The sequence below is a fragment of the Sceloporus occidentalis genome, unplaced genomic scaffold (genome assembly GCF_023333645.1).
Source record: "Sceloporus occidentalis isolate IW3139 unplaced genomic scaffold, rSceOcc1.0.p SCAF_4, whole genome shotgun sequence".
In the NCBI taxonomy this organism is placed as follows: domain Eukaryota; kingdom Metazoa; phylum Chordata; class Lepidosauria; order Squamata; family Phrynosomatidae; genus Sceloporus; species Sceloporus occidentalis.
This window is the reverse complement of record NW_028316984.1, coordinates 48,965,843-48,988,556: the sequence shown is the minus strand read 5'-3', so window position 1 is coordinate 48,988,556 and position 22,714 is coordinate 48,965,843. Positions and strand designations below refer to the sequence as shown.

The window sequence follows — 22,714 nt, the reverse complement described above, 5'->3', positions numbered from 1 at the left end:
CAGTTTATTAACAATGTTTCTTAGTTCCTCTGTTACATAGCTAAGTATGTGCAAAGGTATGCAATGCAGACCATTAGGGACATCACTACCAGAGAACGGGGGCTGAGGACCACATCAAATGACACTTCAAAGATGTGTATATTGGCTGCAGGTTTTGGTGGGATGTTGCTGTCACCTGCAAGCTTGTTCTGGGTCTGATGGGGCTGCTGACCAAACGGGAAAAAGGCTGCTGGGTGGCAGGAGCAGCCCACCCCCAGCAGTGCTACTGGTGGGAAGGGATTTTGTATTTCCTGAATGGAAGGGAGCCCTGGTGGTACAGTGGTTAAATGCCTGTACTGCAAGCCACAAGGTTGTGAGTTTGATGTCAGGGGCTCCAAGGCCCACTCAGCCTTGCAATCTTCCATGAGTACCCAGTTTGTTGGAAGCAAATAGCTTACAAATTTTAAACTGCTTAGGGAGTGTTAGTTCACTGACAAGTGGTAAAGAAATGTACTTGATATTGCTATTGCTATTCCAGGTCTAGTGGTCCTACTGGCCAGGAAGGAAAGTGAGTTGCCTTCCTTTTTTGCTTGCCCAGCAGACCCACCAGACTTGGAAAAAGCTGCCAGACAATAGTAGAAGCCCAACTCTCAAGTGGTCACAGGTGGGAAAGGGTTGCCTTCCAGGTTTGGTGAGCCTACTGGCCAGGCAAGAAAACACTTACCCATAGTGTACTTACCTGTAGTGCGGACGACAGCATGAGTTACTACACTGGGGTGACCCAAGCCCTCATGAAATCACTGTGGCAAAAAATTTGGGCCAACAATTGTCCTCATGGTGCAACTGAACTATTTTCTGCACAGCTGCCACTAGGTTATTTGGGCTCTCCACAAAGTAATCAATTTTCCATAACTAAATCATTTTTAAAGAAAGGTGTATTCTTCTGGCAATTTTTACTCTGAAACATATCATGGGATGTGTTGGGAAAATGGGAAAATACCTCCACTTCACTGAACTCCCCAGGACCCTGCATTGCCCCCCAACCTTCATTTTCCTCTGCAGCTCCCCTCAAAATGGCATGACTTCCTGTCACAATTTTTTGAGGGACACAAATTAAGACATTTGGGTTTGCTGAAATGTGGAGGAGGAGGAGGAGGAGGAGGAGGACTGTTGTTTCAATATGATATTAAGCACAGGATGGGGAAATCAAAATTAGTATACAGCCATCTGATCTTCTCTTCTTCCCTCCTGAGCACACACTCCTGAATTGTTACCAAAGATAGTTACCCAAAAGCAATGAAAGAATGATCAGTGTGGGCACCATGACTGATTATGAAGCTGTCCTGTTAATCGGTAGTGTGGAATATAATGAGGTTGTTATTAAAGCCTACTGCTATCTTCAGGCTAGCATTATCCCAATTGGATTATACAGTCATGTACTTACAGAGCTGACTGCTGCTTTGTGATTTTTGAATGGTTGGAGGATAAGACAAGTAGAAACCATAAATCACTTTATGGGAACATCAAGGTGTATTCTGCTCCCTTTGGACTTGGTGAAGATTTTGCCATTACCAAAGGGAGAAGAACAGAGAGGAGTGGGTTCCCTGTGTTTATGTGTGTGTGTGTGTGAGAGAGAGAGACTTCAAATCACTTGTCAATTTATGATGACCCCATGCATTTTTCATAGGGTTTTCTTAGGCAAGAAATCTTCAGAGGTAGTTTTGCCAGTTTCTTCCTCTGAAATATAGCCAACAGCACCTGCTATTTATTGGCAGTAACTCATCCAAGTACTAACAAGGACTAACCCTGCTTAGCTTCCAAGATCAGACGGGATCTGGTGCCTTTAGGGTACTGGAAATTTATTCGAGTAATAAGTGTGGAAGACAGTTTCCCAAGCAGCAGGGCTGTCAGATATTCCTCTTCTTTAAATCAGTAATTGGATATGTTTTTCCTAGATTCATAAAGGAGCCTAACAAAAATGATTAATTGAGGAGATTAAAGAGGAACAAATTATACATTGAGGGAGAGACTATGATGCAGACCCAGAAATGGCTGCTGTTCAGCCTTAAGTAGTCCCATCCCAATATCTGTTCTGGTATGACATGACATAAGGCATGCATGTATTTAGTTTGATCCACACCCACCATATGATCCTACCCAAGAATTTGCATTGGTGTACATTAAAGGCTTATGGACAAAATTCTCTTTGCAGAAATAATGCAGTTCGATACCACTTTAACTGTCTTGGTACAATGCTATGAAATCCTGGTTTTGTAGTTTGTTGTAGCACCAAAGCTCTCTGACAGAGAAGGCTAAATATCTTACAAAACTATCAGAATACCATAGCATTGAGCCATGACAGTTAAAGTGGTGCATTATTTCTGCAGTGCAGATGCAATCAAGGAGAAATTTATCCATAAGCTTGTAGTGTACCCCAGTGCAAATTCTTGGGTAGGATCACATGGTGAGCAGCTAACACTCTCTTGCATTCGAGCCATGGCTCAACAAATCCCCTCTTGCCCCAAGCTGTGCTGCAATGAGCAGAAAATTCTGGGTGGCAAAGGCCTAGCTACATCACTTTGAAACACCTTGCTTGCCCGCAACACAGATTTCCATTGCATGCAAGAGCTCCGTTGGGTTTAAGATGGGTTCTGTGGGTTATTTCCGATATTGGCAATAGTGCCACAATTGTGAATATGTACCTTAGGTGAATACAGAAGAGTTATGGATCTGTAACTGCAATGCAGGATGCCAGCCAGGGTTTCAAGTTCTATCCATTCTTTTCCTCCCTCCCTAGTTATCTATCCCACATTCAGTATCATTCCATGTTCACTGAGCATGCTCAGTCCTCATTCATCTGTTCTAGTGGTGGTGTTTTTACTCTCACCTTTGTTAGTAGAGTATTTGTATATTCTTTCAGTGTTACTTGTTCAACTTCTGTCCCAATAACATGTCTGAAAGTTTCTTCATAACACAGATGATTTACACTACAGGTAAATATGCTGTTATGCAGCTATGTAGGAACTAGTCAAGATCTAGGACTTTATCACACCACCTCCAGTGCCTGACTTACTGAATTTGAGCTAAATTTGGATGTTAGGCTGATTTTTATCACACTGCCTTTTCCCTCAACACGGCTTCCCATTGCCTCCAGTGTCGAATTCAGGCCCTGTAAGTCACTTCAGCAGCCATTTTTTCGAAATTGGAAAAAATGGAACCAAAGCTACTTACGGAACCCAAATTCAACACTGAAGGTAACAGGAATCCATTTTGAGGGAAATGTCCATGCGATAAAATCATCCTAACTTCCAAATTTGGTTCAAATTCAGAAGAGGAAAGTCAGGCACCGGAGCTGGTGCAATAGAGTCCATAATTAAATACTAAACTTAGGGTTGTCCATGGTATCATATTTCACATATTTATTTATGGTTGTGAAAGCTGGGCAGTGAAGAAAAAGGTAAAGGATTCCCCTTTGACAAGATTGTCAAGTTGTGTCTGACTGTAGGGGGTGGCGCTCATCTCCATTTCTAAGTCAAGGGAGCCAGCGTTGTCAAAGATGACTCCATGGTCATGTGGCCAACATGACTACACAGAACGCTGTTACCTTCCCACTGAGGTGGTACATATTTATCTGGGACATGGTGGTTCAGCGGTTAAGACACTGACTTTGATGATTGCAAGATTGGCAGATCAGCAGTTCGAGGCCAAGTGCCATGTGATGGAGTGAACTCCCATCACTAGTCCCAGCTTCTGCCAACCTAGCAGTTCAAAAGCATGTAAAAGTGCAAGTAGATAAATACATACCACTTTGATGGGAAGGTAAAAGCATTCTTTGCAGTCATGCTGGCCACATGATCATAGAGTCATCTTTGACAACACTGGCTGTTCGGCTAAGGAACAGAGATGAGCTCTGCCTTCCACAGTTGGTCATGACTTGACAACCTTGTCAAAGGGGAAACCAGAGCAAATCAGGTCCAAACTCTGTCTAAAAGCAAAGATTACTAAACTAAGGTTGTTGCATTTTGGCCATATTATAGGAAGAAAGGATTTATTAGAAAAGACCGTAATGTTTAGTAAAGGCCAATAGGAAAAGCTGGAGACTGCATTCCAGATAGACAGCCCCAATCAAAGAAACCACAGCCCTGAGTCTGCATGACCTTAGGAGGGCAGTTGGGGATACAGTGATTTCAAGGTCTCTGTTCATAGGGTCACAAAAGGTCAAAGTTGTCTTGAAGGCAGTTAACAGGAAAAAACAACAAATACATTACATACTTGTGCTATGCAAAAAGCAACCTATAGTACTTACTATACCACTTACTTAGCAATAGTAAAAATGGTTTTCTCTTCAAGTGACAAGAGGAATTATCATTAATATATCAAACACTAAAAGTGCAAAGCAGTGACCATTTTTGTTTCAGGGTACACACTCACTACCATAAGTCACACATACACACAATATAATGCAATCAGAAGTCTCAACTGAATTGTTGCACCAGCTTCAGTAGTAAGCAACAAGATCTGGGTGCCAGTCAGAATGCCACATTATTTAATGAACCCAAAGAGAGATGCCAGCACACTGGTATTATTCAGCATGCACTGCTAATTTTTTGACAAATTACCCCAGATACTTCAGGGGGGAAATGCCCAAAACAACAATAATAGCCATAAAATTTAGAAGAGCAAGAAATGATAAATTAAAGGTAACTGAAATGAGGGGAAAAATGATTCCTTTCTCAGGAAGCATCTCTGCAATCCTTGTGGAACCAAATGCTTTGTTGATTTGAAGAATCCATGACATGCAAAGGCTCATAACTAGGGCTGTTGGCTGTCTCAGCTGGGGGAAAATATTATTGCATTCATTTGCATATAGAAATTTTACTTATTCTTGGGCAGAGCCAGGAATAAATGAACCAGGTGGCTGCCTTAATCACCAACACACTGCAGAATGAGTAAAACATACACATGCAAATAGTAATTGTACTGCTAATGTGAAGTGCCAAGTACTGCTTCAGACATAAATTCACTTTTCCATTTTCAACAACCTGACTGCAGATAGAAGGTTGGCTTTCATTTATTTGTGCTATTAAAATGATCCTTGGAAACCTAATTGCACCAGCTTTTCTTTAGCTTTATTTAAAAAAGAAGAAATTTTGAGAGAGAGAGAGAGAGAGCACTAATTGCTCCAAAGAAGCTGAACCTCCAGTGTGGACACTGAACAGGTCAATTCCAGAAAGGCTTCTCCATTATTTTAATTGAAAGTCCATGCAAATATGGATTCCTTTCCTATCAGACATCATCTTGCTCCTTTGGAGTGGCTGGGAAATGCCACGCAGGAACAAAATTTACGCACATATCAGTGTTCACCTATCTCTGAGTTTGGGGTTGATGAGCAGAGCTTGGAAAAATTATATGTTTTGTACTACGATTCCCAAACTCAGCCATACTGGCTGGGGGATTCTATTTTGCATTTTGGATTTGGATTTAGTGTTAACAGGTACAGTATCGATTACAAAGTAACTCTGCTTTTAGTAAGCAGATTTATTACTTTCACACATCAACACTAACACGAAAAAGCTTTGAAAGACCTGTATCACCTCCCACAACACTCTGAAAATTTAGGGCATGATTTGCATCTTTTTGAACTGTATTACATTCTACCCCACTCCCACAACCATATAAATATGAACTTAAATATCACTTGATACTGTATCCCAAGAGGTAGGTTCATATCCATGAAAGTGCATGCTAAAATAAAATCTAGTTAGTCTTAAAGGTGCTGCCACACTTCATTTTTTTTCTCCCTCCCTTCCTCCTTTTTAAGCTGCTTAATGTTTGCCTTTCTTTTCACTCCAGATATCCTATTCCACTTGCATTAATTCACACTAAATATAATATGAAGACTATGACAGAGAGTGTTTTGTCTGGATTGTTATCAGTCTAGAAGAGAATAGTTCAATTATCTTATAAACCCATTCCCATGGGCTTCATGGGCCTCTTCTAAATTCTTCTGTTGTCACACTGAATTGTGTGGGTTTGTAAATCTTTAATACTGGGGTTTAAATTAGCTTCATCTGGCTTAACAAACTGAAGGGACACTTGTTCCTTTGCAAACTTTGACAAACTAAGAATCTTAGCAGTGTAAGTAGTCTAAGATATAGCAACTTTTGTTGACAATTTTTGTTTTAGAGAAACAATGTCAGTGCTGGCCTTCTTGGTCTACTGAGCTCAGAAGCCATTTAACATCTGAGTCTTTTACACAGCCTTTGCACCATGTTGCAGTTCAGTTCTGTGCATGTTTACTCAGATGTAAGATCCACAGAGGAGAAGGAAGATTGCCTTCAACTTTGGGCTTGTCTCCCCAACCAGAATGCTCCAGGCTGCATTGGAGCTGCCTTGGATACTTCCAGTCACCTCTGCAGTCCAGAGCAATGTCAGACAACTGTCTAAGCACACATCCCACTCTGCCACCACCAACACCAGTATAATTTACTCCCTCATAGTTTCCATCACATGGCTGGACCCCTCATTGTGACCTCAGAGGCTACGTGGCACAATGGGAACTATGTGTAAACAGTGAACTGGTGTCACTCTCAAGTGCCCAGATTTTCCTGAAAAATCCAGAGCAAAATGGGAATTTTAAAAAATGCTTTTAGGCAAGGATAGGGTGGATTTGGTGCAGAACTGGCCTCATACTGTGACGATACTATGAATTTGAATTGGGGATATGGCCCTGTGTTGTATAGACAGATTGTTGTGAGGGCAAGAAGAAACTGGTTTAATTGGTCCATGCAGACATGCCATTCATAGGCTTTGTAGGAATTACAGTGGAGTGGGGAAAGCCTCATGCCTCAATCTCTGATTCCCTCTCTCCCCCTATCTGTGTTTATGGGAGTTTGGGAGCTGTGACATTTTGAAATATTTTATTATGAGGGACAGCTGATGATAATACTCCTGATGGGTAAGCCATGGTTGCTTTTCCAATCCATTTGTCCCACAGCCACTACACTGGAGCCAATGCTGCTCTGAACTCACTAGTCTGTGCAAAACATCAGGGTCACTTAATACAAATGCAGGCCTAACCTTAAAACTTAATTGAAATATCTGTTGGGGCCCTAATAGAGGCTGCTGCAGGTGTCTATCTCATGCTGGTCCTGCCTGAGATGCATGTGGGGAAAGGCTCTGTTTATTGCCGCTGTGCAGTGTGGATTGCTAGGCAACACAGTGCTACCAATTCCTGCTAACTGTGAAAGGGCAGCAAGGGCTTGTAGAAAGTCACAGCAGAGCAAGGATAACCACTAAAGAGCAGCCCAGACATGTGCAAACAGGTTAGAAAATCAAGGGAAAATGGGGCAACCCCCTCCTTTTCCTTCCTTTGCAAGTACACAAAAAGCATTGAACGTACTGTTGCACATAGCATTCAGCTTGCTTCCTATGAATCCTAGCTTGCCTGCTTTTGTGTATGCACAAAAAAGTTACCAGCTCTTAACAGTTAACAAAGAAAGGATTTAAAGTATGGTGTGAATGCATGCTATATCTAAGTATTGTTCCTAGTCCATCCCCTTGATACAAACAACCTCAGTGTGTTATGCAATACAATGTAATGTGTGCAAGATATACATGGGCAATAGAATCCAATTTCCTTGCTCTAGAAAATTGTTTACATCAGCACAGGATAGAAATATATCCAGGAATACAAAGAACATTTCTTGATTTACATTTTTAAACACATAGATCATTCTTTCAGTTTGAAAAACACTAAGGCAATTCACCGCAAGCAACAATAATGTTCAGCACAAGAGGCTAAAAATCAGTGGCCAGTAGAGATTAATATAATGTAGAAGAATTCATTTTAAAAAATAATAATTCAAATCCAACTATATTAAGTTATAGTTGACTAGGATGAAATAGAAATGCTCTTCTGGTGCAAGAAAGCCACCAGAACTTCCAGAGAAGCCCTGTGGTGTGCCACACAACCATGGGAAAAGTTACTTTTTGGACTGCAGTTCTCATAATGGCATGAGATTTCTGGAAGTTATAAACAAAGTGACATTTCCAAGATCTGAGTTTGGTGCTCTAGATAGTCCCATCCCTATTGACAGAGCTAGGAGAATACAAATGTGTTTGGATTCTGAGATGATTTTTGAAGGTACAGCTCTTCAAAAAGGCACAGATATTCTGCTGCCTTCCCCCCCCCCCCCTTTTTTTTTTCTGGACTCTATCTGGTCTCAGATTTTAATTAACTACTTAAGTAGTATGAAGTTCTATGCAGCAAAGCTTGAAGAATGTTTTATAAATTATTAGTCCAGTGATTATTTTATTTTACTGCTATCCCGCTTTTCTCCCAAAATGGTACCCAAGGCAACTCTAGTCATTTGATTTATGATTGGACTGATCTAGTCATTTCATTTTTGACTAGTCACTTGATTTATTTAGACATCAAGTCATCTGATGAGCTACAATGATGACAGGGTTTGCCCCAATGGCCTTTCAGATTCATGCACACACCGGCGGTCTGAACCTACCATTTCACTCTCACTGAATGTGATTACTGTTATTACACAGGACACTTTGTGATACCTGTCATTACTGGGTCTGATTTAGAGCTATTCAGCCATAACCCCTTCACAAATTGCATCTTTAGCTAAGGGCACATAACCAATATCCTGATAACCTTCATGAAACCAAAATACAGATTGTTAAAACCAAGCAGACCTAAAGGATTGAACACAGGAAACATGTTTTGAATGCAGAACTTTTAAAAGAGCTATTTTTAAAAAATATATATATAGCATTACTTTGTGCAAAGGGATGTAAATCCTCCACCATTTTGTCCATAATTACAATAGTTTTCTCCACACTAAGCATTCTTCCCTAGTATCAGTCCCTGTATTTGAGTATTCCAAAGTGTTGCAAAGGAATTATTCTGTGCAGGAAAAGTATGTAGTTTTGTACAACACACGTCCCCACCTTTTCTGTGCAGAAAGGTTTGTCTTTCTTGCAAAAGAAGAAGGAGGAGGAGGAGGAGGAAGGAAGGAAGGAAGGAAGGAAGGAAGGAAGGAAGGAAGGAAGGAAAGGGGGGGGGGGGTGTTAAATAAATAAATAAATGCTTTTCCAATGGGATTTTCTGGCTGTCAAGAAACATAAGGATGAACAATTATAGTTTTCCCCATTCACATATGTAGATACTTCTCACTTCTTCTTCTCTATGATCAGCATTCCATCTGGATGCATTTAATATTGTGGTGTTTAAAAATGCAAATAGAAAGTTCAGAGGAGCATGTGAGCAGCTATTAAAGAGTTATATAAATGGAATTAATGCTGGAAAAAATGAAAATTCATGGCATGGAAATATTTATCTAACATTTGATTACAACTATCTATGCTTGGTGTTTTATTAAACACAGATATCTCATTTTTTACTAATCAGGTGTTTCGTATCAAATTTCATTTGTGATTAGTAGGGAATTTATCAGAAGGGGAAAATTAGAGAAAAGTGGGGGTTTAAACAGACATTAGCCTGAGAAAATCACGAGATTGTGGTGAAGATTTTCACATGACGTCTCGATTAAAGAGGATTTATCCTGACAATAAACAGGTAATAACCAGCAAGAAATTCATAGGCTAATGTCCATTTAAATCCCTGTTTTTACCCCAGTTTCCTCCATGTGATAAATAAATAAATAATAAAATATTTATTTCTAGCCCGCCTTTCCTGTGATCAAGGCGGGTTACATACACGTGCCAATACAGCATAGCAATACAATATAAAACACAATAAAAACAACAAATACATTACATTAAAAATTGCAATAGCAATTACGAATTACAAATTACAAAATCTAGCTAGCTCGAGATACTTCAACACATACAGTAAGAGAGGGGAGGGCTACATCGGGGAAGGCTGGGGAAAAGCCTGTTGAAACAGGTAAGTTTTTAACTCCTTCTTGAACTGGTCAAGAGAGGTCCTAGTTCTTTGGATATTAATTCCCACTCCTTTCTCTAGCTCCACATGAGCATCTAGTTCCACCAAGAAACAGACTTGTGAATGTGGACTTAACAGGGACAGCTGTTTGTAAAACTATAATTTGTGGCATTACAAGCTATGTTTGGGATTTTTTTTTTAAAAGGCAGTTTGTCACATCATAAAAATGTGGCCAGAACCCATATTCTACGATGCATAAAAGATCTCCCCCACAGGTGTGTGTGTACGTATGTGCACACATACACACATAGATTTTTATTTTATTCTAATTTCTCTGCCTTTGATTTACAAATATTTCTAGGGCAGCTTATAATAAATAAATATTCAACACCCCCCCCCCTTTTAAAACAAAATTGAATGATGCAGGAATGGCAGATCAAACTGCAGGCTAAAAATAACATCAGCTGGACCAAACTAGACATGAAGATAATTGCATGAAGGAAATGAATGTGCAGGGTTTTTAGTGTACCCCTTGCCAAAGAGCAGCGGGACCACAGAAGATGAAAAAGCAGAATTTAACCCTTTCTGCCCTCTGAAAAATTGCCTTGCTGAAGCTAATATCAATGGAACCTTCCTTCTTGATAGAAATGCAGGAGGGCAATCTTTCTCTACAACAGCATTTGTGGTAAGGGAAGAATAGAAAGACATTACCCTGCCTCAGACATAGACACCAACACAGAGAGACACAGCAAGTGCAAAGCTGATAACAATCAACTCCCACCATGGTTGCTATCTGGACTTTTAAAAAGCTTGGACTGACTACAGCCACACAATTCATACCACTTTTTGTTTGGCTCTTGCTAGGCAAACAGTATATATATCCTCTTGAGTTCAGAGATGATAAAAAAATGTTGAAGGAAATGCAAATCCCACTTTCCCCTCTGGGGTTTGGACTGTCAACACAGTCAACATATTTGGCATACACTGCAGTCTATGCAAAGTTTAAGAGACCACCTTCTTTATGCACCTTTTCCTCCTTCCACAGAATATACAAAAGCCTTGATGCACAAAAGCCTTGATGCACAAAATCCTCACGGATCCTTCCTGCTGAGATCAAGGGTACTAGGGAGTACTAAAGAGGACTGTATTTATTCTTTCCACCCCATTAATGCCAACAAGTGAAAAGCTTGCAATACGTAAGCGACAACAAATACAATCAATGTTCTCATAGCAACGCAAGCAGTAGCCATTGTGTTCATGTGCCACTCATCCCAGCATGTGTCTGCAGGATGGGGATATTCAAGGGAATAAAGTGCATTCTTTTACTTTGATCAGTATTGTTCTACAGGGCTCTGTGTTATGTGTCTCTTTTTTCTCCCCTTAGCAAACCAAGCTGTGTCAGCTAGTTCACCACCATATTTCATGAGATGTTGCCTTCTACAGGCTGGCCCTACCATTAGGCAGAATCAACCAGCCAACTCAGTTGGCAGGTGACCATGGAAGATGAGCAGATAATGATGGTACTGCTATATATTTCTATGGCTGCTGCCATACTGCAGAATGAATGTAATTTGACACTGCTTTAATTGTCATGGAATCCTGGGATCTGTAGTTTGCTATGGCACCAGAGCTCTCTGACAAAGACTAAATGTTTAACAAAACGATAAATCCCAGAATTCCATAGCATTGAGTTATGGTGGTTAAAGCAGTATCAAACTGCATTAATTCTTCAGTTTAGATGGAGTCCATGTTTGCCCTACAAAACTCTGCTGTCCTCCAGTAGAAGATGCTGTCCTGTAGTCAATGTTGAAATAAAGTTCAGTTGCCAATTCAGGGCTTGTCTGTAGGATTAAAATACTTCGAGTTAAATAGACTGTGATCCAACTACATGCAATTTGGGAGATTTTGGTCTGGGGGTGGGGGTGGGGGGGCAGAAAAATCCATAAACTAAACTGAGAGAAGAATTTGCAGTTTTTACCAAAGTATTTGTAGGTATCTATGAGTATCTATATTATCAAATGTATGGCCACCCATCTGATTAAAATGGATTTCCATGGCTGAGCACTTTCGGCAGAGGTGGAGAGAATAAATGCATATTTGCAGAAGGAAGGTAAGACAATTAAGTATCGATGTGGTTGTGCAAAAAACTGTAGCAATTCACATAATACATTTATGCCCTCAGTCAATTTCTCTTTGGGGACTGGGACATTTATTCATTTGGCTCAATCAGCAAAATACATTTGGCCCTCTGTATCCACAGATTCTTTACCCATAGATTCAATTATCTATGGTTTGACAATATTTTTTTTTAAATAATATATATATTCCAAAAAGCAACCCTTAATTTTGCCATTTTATATACACTATTTTACTTGCATTGTATCTAATGGGACTACAGCATCCATAGCTTTTGGTATCCAAGGGGGTCTTGAACCATACACCAGTGGATACCAAGGGCCTATTGTTTCTTGGGTTAGCCATATTGCCCTTTTGTAGCTGCATACAAGATGGTCAGGGTCTAACAACAGGAAAGAGCTGTTGTTTCTCAAAACAGCTTGTGGGTGGTTGGATAATTTGTACCACACTTTGGTATTCACAAGATATTTTGATATGAGTGCCTACAGTTGAAGTGATTGGGAGTAAATGGTGTATGTTTGTCTCTATCTCTCACACACTCTCTTTCCACTTTGAACATCTAGCTTCACAGAAAAAAAATACTTTGCTTTTATGTTCTGGCATTTAAACTTCATTATTGCTTCTTTTGTCTAGGCAATTCTACATGAAGTCTTTCATACTTAATACCTCGAAGAAAGGCATAATTCAGAAGTTTTCTAAGACCACAGGCTTTCAAATCACAGAATAGGTGATTCCAAGAACACATGAACATATCCACTTCAGTGGATTCAACTAAAGTTCAAAGAGAAGTAGGATTCTTTAGACTGTTTTGGGCACTTCCTGGGAGATGTAGGTTTTCCTTTCAACTGAAGATTCTGAAGTTTTGTTCAGGCTTTGAATTTTAGTAAATGTCCCCTGTAACATTTATTTCACATCAAAAACACCCAGAGCAAGGGAGAATGGGGTGAGTGGGGAAACTGACTGTCAGATCCACCATCTAATCCCTGGCCTTGCTTTGGGGACTGATGATGGCTTTGACAGTTTTCCTTTCCCAATATAGCCATGCTTTATAAATGTGAAAGTCTTTTAAAGAAGTACAGGAACCCCCCACCTTTCAGCATCCTGTACTCTGATGACCTCTTGTTTCAATGCTTGCAAATTAAGAACAGTTTCCATTAATCCAACAAGGACTTCACTGTTTTGTAAGTTCTTCTTGCCTACAGAGGATTATTTGGGATTGATTGTGCATGCATGAGTTGCTTGTAAAGCAAGTTGAGATTGGGGGAAAGCAACAAGCTTGGATGCAGGTTTGTGCAGGCAGTCAAGCAAGCCATCATAAGTCTGTCATATCCCCTCCATGGGTTCTTCTTTTTGACCAATTCCAGTTTCTGACAGTCCTAACCTGTTGTATAACTGGGGGCTTCCCAGTTTGCATGTACCATACCTATCTAGGCCCTGCACTTTTCCCTTTGTAACTTTTTTGCCTGGGGACACCTCTTAGATGCATGCCATTTTCATTCAAATAGTCTCCAAAGTGAAGGAAGAAGAATTAAATCACCCTCCACACCTGCAAAAATTTCTCTACCACATAACTATTATATGTGTCCTTCTGAAACTTCGCAGATGTGTTATCCAGGGCTATCTGAGTGCTGACAGTCATTTTTGTAGCAATTGTCCACAAAGAATATACAGCTGGCCCTCCATATCCATGTATTCTTCATTCATGGAATCAGCCATTCATAGTTTGAAAATATTCCAATAGGATATAAATTCCAAAAAGCAAAACTTGATTTTGCTATTTTATATAAGGGACAACATTTAACTACACCATTTGTTTAATGGGACTTGAGCATCCATGGATTTTGGTATCCACGGGGAATCCTGGAACCAAATGCCAATGGTTACTGTATTCTGTCTGTCTGTCTGTCTAGCTATCATCTCAATTTTAATACATTTTATTGTATCAACTTTTTTAATTATTTTTTTTACTATTCTTCTGGGATGCAGGTTATATCTGAAAACAGTGCCAATCATGATAAAGATGTTATAGGTATCTCTCATTATGGGAGATGTGAACTTTTGGATTTCTGGACATTTACCTGGCTCAGAATCAGAGTCAATGCAGATTTGCTTCAGATTGGTCTGAGATAAAGCAGAACATTATCTTAAGTGAAACCAGAGTGCCATACACATCTTTACTGTAAAACAGTGAAGAGAAGAAGGAAAGACCCTGTTAAGAAGACATTATTGCCTTACAAGGAGGCCCTGTAAAGAATACTTTATTGCCTTACCACCTGCTGTTTGTAGGTCTTCAAGCTTTTCCACCTATCAGACATCAAGTAAGAGAAGGAACTGTTCCCTAGGGAGCTTTTTCAAATATGCAAAACCACTAGTTCCCTCCCTAAACCCTGTGTAGGATTTGAGCTTTCAATGCAATGCTGAAAGGGCCAGATTTATTTTGGTGCTAAGGTTAAGGTTGCTCTCTCATGTTTCATTCCAATCAAGTAAAAAAAGAAATAGAAAAAGCAAACTCCAGATAAAGGGAAGATCTGTTTGGAATTGTTGGAAGAGGACAATTGATTTAAATACAATAGTACCAATTATGCTTATTTAAATAATGACTATACTGTATAAAAGCAAGTATTTATGCTACAGGTGATTAGAAAGCCAGGTAGAGGACATCAGATACTAAAATCAAAGATATAACACCAATGGCCCAAATACAAGCTGAGAATTTTTGCTAGTCCTGTGTTGAAATTTCTCAATTCTTGCATGTAAGGGGCAGACACATATTCTGAAATGGGATTTTCCATAATGAACACAGATGGTTACTTCTCTCCCAAGCTCAAACAGGCACAGAGGCAAGTAAAATCAAAGATAGGATTTTTCACTTTCATTTGTACTGCAATAATGTAATAAAGCTTTAAACACCAGGTTGGAATTAAGGTAAAGTTGGACCTCCATATGTGTGGGGGATCGGTTCTGGACCCCCTCATACAGATATGAAAATCCATGCATGCTGAAGTCCCATTGATAGCAATGGTGATGTGGTGTATGTACACCCACTAGAGTGGTTGTATGCACACACCACCATTAACCAAAATGGGAACTTGCCTTCCGGAGATGATTAAATCTGTGAATGGAAAGTCTGCCGATAGGGAGGGCAGACTGTAATTATCATGAATGTCCCTTCTCAAATGTAAACCTATTTAATATGCAGTGTTTTAAAAAAGACTTTTAGTGCAAATGTAACATAGTAAAACTTTCTCACTTAGGGCCACAACAGATCAGCACCAAAGGCCAGCATCAGGGTGGTATGGGGGCGTGGCATCCACACGATGCACACCCCGACTCCACCCCCATAGCATTGTGATGCCATGCACCCCACCACTTGATGGGTGGCATCACGGCGCACCTATGGTGCTGCATCCAGATAATGCAGCACCAAAGGAGCACCAAAAAGCTGCAGCACTGGTAGCTATGGCACCCTTTCCGCAGTGCAAAAAGGAGCCATTTTTTTGCACTTCCATTTCATGCCATGGAAAGGCCAGATCTGGGCCATGGCATGTAGTTGCCATGGCCCCAATCTGGAGCTGAAAGGGGAGGTCAGTTCAGCCCCTAAGTTTTCTTTCTGCCCAATGAATATTATTTAACCACTGAGGTCAATTTTAAAGAACATTTATAAAAGTAAACTAATTTCAGGTCTCCGGGCTGCAGTAATCCAAAATAGGAAACTTGTTTTAACTAAAGAAAATTACCAGTAGTACACTTAGGGCTTTACTGCACAAACCCCATTCTCACAGCAATAGTGTTGGGGAAAAGAAATGGAAACATACCATGTTCAGAGAAGCCAATATCACATGTCTTTAGAATTGCAGGGCTGGGGCTACTATCATGCTCTCTTTGTGAGTCCCTTTTAACCTTGTCACCTTGCCTCATGCTTCATTTTGGTAATGTTTATTTTAACTCACACAATTCCAGAGCTCTGTTACAGCAGTCAGTAAAGAAAATTGTAAAAAGAAAAGAAATAAGGACAAAATGATAATTGGGCTACTTGGGAATAGTGAGAGGGAGTGAGGACAGAGGGAGAGGAAGGCACGCTGACATCATGTGACTAGCAATAACATAACGCAACTGCCCTGGCAGTGATGTTTTGCACTTGAGAATTTGTACTATTGACACTATTGACAACTCATTGATAGGTTCCCTCCATTAATGAAAACGGATGCCCTAATTGTTGTTGTTGTTGTTGGGGGGGGGGTGCAGCAGCTATGAATTGGAGGCCGTCTCATGTGATAAGTATTGCCAAAGCCCTTTTTTCCCAGGTGTAATCACAGTTTAAAAGCAGTGTCTAGTAATCTCTTTAGATAATTTTATATTATGGACCTAATATTCTGGTTTGTCTCTCTTTAGATCACAATATTAATTATTTCACTTAGAAACCTGGCAATCAAGTCTTGCTGCATTTGCAGACTCTCATGATCATTCTGCTGGATGGAGCCCTGAACATTTGTCCCAAAGTCTTGCCATGAGAGCACTACCAGAAATAATCCACTACAGCTCAGTCAACTGCAGCTTGGTTGGCTTCCTTCAAAGCCACAGGAGTTTAAAATTACAGAAAGAGCTTCTGTAACAGTTCTTTTCTACCATCAAGCATGTTTTCAGTAAACCTTCTAGCTGGCTCTGTTTCATCTTATTCTTTTCATCATTCTTTGTTATTCCCTTCATGTTCCTAAGCATTGAATGGATCAGACAAAAAAGCTGTTGCTCAGAACTGTAACAGAAAAGCAGGAATAACTAAAATCTGAATCCAGTGCTTACTACACACTATGACTAGTCCTTGGATTCACAGTAGTTTGGGCCTGTCTGTCTGTCTGTCTGTCTCTGTTTAATTTTCATCTCACCTTGCTCACAGTACAGTGCCTACAACAGATCACATTAAATTAAAAACAATGTACCACTAAGACCTATTTGACAAAAAGTTATAAAAAGCATTAAAGATTATGTGAGACATCTACTCTGCTTACTAACCTTTCTACTATGCTGCAAAGACGCAAATACCATAACTTGCTTTCTCCTCTGAAGATGCCAGCCACAAATGCTGGTAAAACATCAGAAATATCTTCCCACAGAAGAGTTACATAGCCTGAAAAACCCACAAAAATTGGATGCCGGCTGTCAAAGCCTTCAACTTCAAAATTATCATCTAACTTTCAGCAGAGCTTCAAGATATTAGAGTTTTAGACTACAAATCACAGAGTTGAGTAGTACCCATACTCACCCAAGGATTCTGGGATTTGTAGTCCCAAAGGTTATATTTTCAAGCTTTGATTTTGAGACTGGAGAGTCCAGCCTTCACTAATAGTGATGGGTTCTAGCGACTCCAGTTACTGTATGTGATGCCTGCTTTCTGCCTCTATATGTCTAATCTCAATTCTGGTCCTTGATCATGCCTAAATGAAACAAAAGCCTTGTCTGCACTGGCCAACATACTCTACCCAGGAGTATCCTGGGCTCCAAACTGCTCCAAACTCCTCTGTGACCTGGCCCTTTATTCCCACAACATGGTGGCTGCCTGCATGGGCATCCCGCTGAACTTCGTAGTACCTCCATCACCACCGATCTCAGAGCAAGCTACTGGTAAAAGATAGGCAGATGACTCAGCAGGTGCCTATGCAGACAACTGCCCTAGTGCAGGAACGGAAGACTCCATACCTTTCCAGAAGATATGGAATAAGAAGTAAGTTTAATAATTTGTGTTAAAAGTGTTATACTCCAGTTCTGGTGTATTTGCACCAGAATCAGGGTTGAGGCCAGCATTGTCTGAACAGGACACTGCCAAAACCAGGGGAGAAGGAATGGTCCTTTTGGCCCATGCAGAAAAGACCTAAGTATTGAGAACTTTTCTCTTATGCTTTAACAGAAAGATTTTCTAAAATTATTTGCATCCCACATGGAGCTCTCTCAAGAACAAAATAGAAAATGCACAGTATGGCTTGAATTTTACATAGAAAAGACCCACTGAATCAACTGTCCAATGTGAATAAGAGGCTGTACATACTGGCAATAAACGCCAGCATCGGGAGTGTGGCATTTGGATGATGCATGCTCTGATGCCGCCCAATGCCTGCATCATGCCACCCACCTGACTACATGGCAGGTGGTGCTGTGGTGCTCCTTTTGTGTTGCATTCACATGCCATACACCAAAAGGAGCACCAAAAAGTGCCGTCACAGTGGCAAGGGCTCCCTTTTTCTGGGCCAAAAGAAGCAGCATTTTGGTACTTCTTTTTGGCCTGGAAAAATACTGGAACGGGGCCACAGCATGCAGTTGCCGCAGCCCTGATCCAGGGCTCAAAGGGGTGACATTAAGCCATCCTTTACCCGCCATCTATTTTGCCCCTGAAAGAACTTATATAAATCACACTGATTCAATGGATTTACTGACTGGTCAACCTATTGTGTTTATCTTTGTATATAGTAATTTCACTGGTGTGTCATGACACCAATGGAGTGAAGTATCATTACTGCTAATGGTACAATTCCTGGAATGTAACTTCCTGTATGAGTGACAACAGTTGGTCTAACTGGGCAATAAGAAAGGGATTTTGGAATACCTTATCTTACTCTTAGCTGTGACTCAAGAATAATATAATGTGCTGAGCCACTTCTGTTTTTCTAACTGTCCAAAAAACAGACCAGCAAAACAATAACCACTGACTTCTTTTCTCAGTCAGCTTATTTCTTTGTTACTTTACAAGAGATGCTTCAGACCAGGCTTCCAAAATATTAACAAGAACATTCTTTTTATTACCCGATTACCTAATAAGAAATGGGATTCTTTTCATATGTCTATTTTTCATTTGCACTTGATTCGTAACTGAGTTGTAGAAAAAGTATGCATTTCAAAAGAAGACTGGGGGGGGTATGTTCTCTCTCTCTCTCTCTCTCTCTCTGTACAGGAGATGGCATACTTCCCTTTTAGAAATTGTTTGGCATTTGCTGCTCTTCTTTCTGCTACTGGAGGAGTGGGGAGAGGTTTTCAATTGTGTTGTGCACAAAGCTGCCAGTTTGGGGCTTTATCAAATTGCTGTGGCAAGGGATGAATTTTTCATGAAAGTCCTAGAGCTGTGTGGACATTTCAGGTGACATAGCTGGGCAGACATTCAATATTTAAAATGAAAGTGGAGTGCAGGGATAACAACCATACTTCTTCCTCAGTATATTCCATTATTAAAAAATGAATGGGGAAAGGGATGGGAAGAGGGAGACAAGACAGATGAGTTAAGAACTGGGAGAGGAGGTGAAAAATGTTTAGCTTTCAATATGTTGTTCTAAAAGTCTATAATGTTCCCGAGGAGAAGTCATAGTTGCTAATTTGACTAGCCACAAAACCTCAGGGAAGTGTGTCTCTGTGAATCATTTCACCAAATAACCTTCCTCAAAACCCCAGGGGTGAAACATTTTTCATGACTAGTTAAGAAATCAGGGAGAAGAAAAATATCTGTTTGAAAACTGTTTCTGTGATAAGAGTTTAATACGTGTACTAACTGAAAATCATTATCTGAGAGAGGATGCTTTGAGACTGGGGAGGGATAATGGCTGTTAGCCTTGGGAAGATCAGTTCCTTGGTGGCTGTGGTGAGGGAGTCCATGAGGAATCTCCTCCTCTTAAGCCCTGCTGGTTCACAAGAGGCTGTCCCATTTCCTTGCTCAGCAAAAAAACAGTTCAGGCCTCCTGAGCCCAAGGAAAGTGAAGAGCTGAGTATCCATGAGAACAGGAACCCTCAAGAGTTTAGGATACTGCACCCCTGGACTGAGGGGTACACTACCAGAATCAGATGAGGAGGCTGAGTCCCCTCCTAGTAAAAGAATGGACTCTCCTGGAGGCTGTCAATTCAAGGGGTTGGCTCAAGCAAAAGACTCCTCAGGAACTGAAGTCTTTTTCAGGTTAAGAGTCTTTCTGTCGTAGGTGGAACCACCTGAAGTCAAACACGTGTGGCTCACCATATACTGCTAGTGTATTTCCCAACTGGCTTGCTAAGTCTAAACTACTTGCACCTACACGTTAGAATTCACCACTTTGTACTTATTTCCAAATAGGACTTGGCTCCTGACCAAACCTATATCTGGATTGGCCTTTTTTGGATTTGGACAGAATTGCTTGACTAATCCTTTATGATGTTGAACTAGACATGTCAGGGATGATGGGAGTTGTTGCTCTTCACCTCTGGCTCTAACTCACCACCTTGTTATGCAGCAGAGCTGACCAGCTTTGGTCAGTGGTTAATGCTTTTCTTCCAAGCAGCAGAGTTTCAGAGAATAGGCTGAAGACCCTGACAAACTCTCCAAGCCTTCTCACTCTTCTTCCTCAGATGTCTCCAAACTTCTCCAGGATTCTGCTGACACTTGTATCTTCACCCAAGACACCAGACAACTCAGTAGTCTTATATAAAAGATCTACTTTATTCTACTATATACAGATACTATATGCCCTATAAATCACAATCTCTACAATCTTCAATAATATCTCCAAACTACTCAACTACCAACAAAATACATTGGCAAACATAGCAATTATTATAGCCATTGTTAATCACAACCCACTAGTCAGTTTCCACCCAGTGGGCGCGTACATTCATTTTGATTGGTTCACATAGTTCAACCCATACTTAAGAGTTTCATCATTTCACCTTGTACACTTAATGAATCTCAGGTGTTTCCAATTGTACATTCTATAATTCTGTCTTTGACATTCAAGACTTCTAAATTACATTAGCTTTTTCACCTGTGTGGCTTCTTAATTGCTCTTGCTTAGTCATTGTGACTTTCACATACATGTTTTATTTCTTTTACTGTATGTCCCATGTTGCATTTTCCTTAACAAGACAGACTATACCTGGCAGTTTCACCTGCTCAGAAACATGACAAGCTGTTGTTTTGAAGGGAGGGAGAGTGGAAGAAGCTAAGTATCTGTAGAGCCTTGGCTTTTCCCAACAGACTCCAGACTGCCCTGTTCAGTCTCAGTAATGATGAGATACCAGTGATGGAATAGCCTGAACAGTTGAGATCTCTGCCACTGCTCAAAGAGGATTTCTCTGGGTGGACTTTCCTCTTCACTCTATAGCATCTGGGATAGGCTTTCAGGGACCATAGGTTTGCAGTTATAGCTGTGTATAGACTGTATCCTCATTTCTCCCTTTTCTGAAAGTCTTTTGCAATTTGCCATTTTGTTTACCCTGTCTCATAATCGATATCCCATTAATCTGTTGTGATGAGTAATCAGCTTTATTACAATTTAAGCAATTGTGTGAAAGTTACATTGGTTAATCAAAACATAGAAATTTGCTTCCCAGTGCTGAGCATTAGCAAGGGAGAAAATTGTTTAATGACTCTAATGTGGAATTCATAGCTGAAATACTGATTAGATCGCAGCTTTTCATTCATTCTTCCAAGGCAACTTTCTATGTTTATAATATGCTCCTCTAAACATACCCCTGGAAATGAAATTAAACCTTCAGTGGTAGAGACAGTTGGGGGGGGGGGGGGAATAAAGAGCAGCAGAGCACACTTGGAATTAAATTCTGAGAGCATTAAAAAAAATCCCTATCATCTTTCTTACATTTTGAAGACATTCTGGACATTACTATTAAATTCTAGACTGCCATTTATGGTCAGATGGGCATGGTTTTATCTGAAATTTATATGCTTCAGTTTAACACATTGTTATGGAAATTGCCATTTTATGCCTAGTTCTTACTTAACCAGTTCACCGAACTCTTCCTTTTCATTCCTGTCTATGCATATTAAGGATAAAGGCAAGCTTGATACAGGACAGAGATGGCCAGACTCTCAACACTATGTACATAAGGACATTTCAGCCAGTGCAGCTTATCATTCACACTGCTACAGACATTTAATAAATCTGCAGTTCCCAAAGTTGTTTAACTATTATGTGTACAGCACCATATTTTATTATCTGAATAAGAAAAACCTAAATTTCACTGTGGAGGGCAGAATTCTGTTTGGAAGCGCAAGCTTGTTTTCTGCTGCTCCAGAAGCTGGGACACAGAGCAAGAACATCCTGAGGCTAAGAGCTGTTACACACTGCCTTGGAGGGTGGTGGAGTCTCAGCCTTAGATTATGCTGGTCTGTGACCATAATAAATATTTATCTTATCTCATCCTTTGGAGGTTTGTAAACAGAGGCTGGATGGCCATCTGTTGGGAGTGCTTTGACTGTGTAAAGATTTAGTGCAAGGCCAGGAATGTGGGAACATAATAGGAAGAAGCAACAATAAGTTAGGAAAAGCCACAAAACACTACTCCTGAAGAACCATAATCAGAGTCTTCTGAAGCATATTTTCCTGTGTATTCAGTTGACTGCGTATCTGTCACAGACTCTGTATATTAAAAATGCAAGTTACATTTTCTGTGAGATACGTGGAGGAAAGGAAAACATTTTCATCTTCATAATATACTTATCCCACTAGGCACTATGTTTGCTTCTCATAGAAAAGTTGTGTGACAAACTGCTGTTGAAGGCAGCTGTCTTTTATTACACTGAGGTTTTTGCAGCTCAGATCTGGCGTGACTCTGTTTCAGCGATGCGAATTCACGTTATAACGCACATATTTTATCACACCTGTTTGCCCTTCCGTTGCCCTTCCAAATCGAAGGAATCTAATCCAAGGCAAGTCA

The 22,714-nt window shown here is 40.3% G+C and overlaps 1 protein-coding gene across 3 annotated transcripts in view; it reads left to right on the top strand.

Annotated features, from left to right (window-relative positions):
* GALNT13 (polypeptide N-acetylgalactosaminyltransferase 13) overlaps positions 1–16,825 on the top strand; it is a 360,918-nt gene extending 344,093 nt beyond the window's left edge. The window contains exon 16 of one of the 3 annotated variants that reach the window (XR_016280868.1): positions 16,430–16,825. Coding sequence is in view for 1 of the 3 variants with exons in the window: in XM_089520006.1 (XP_089376132.1) it covers positions 11,286–11,327 (42 nt within the window). In the remaining 2 variants the exon portion in view is untranslated. Of the gene's footprint in view, positions 1–11,285; positions 11,343–12,670; positions 12,745–16,429 lie in introns of those variants that run through there. The other 2 variants (XR_016280866.1, XM_089520006.1) reach the window with 2 other exon arrangements.
* Positions 16,826–22,714: the final 5,889 nt, after the last annotated feature.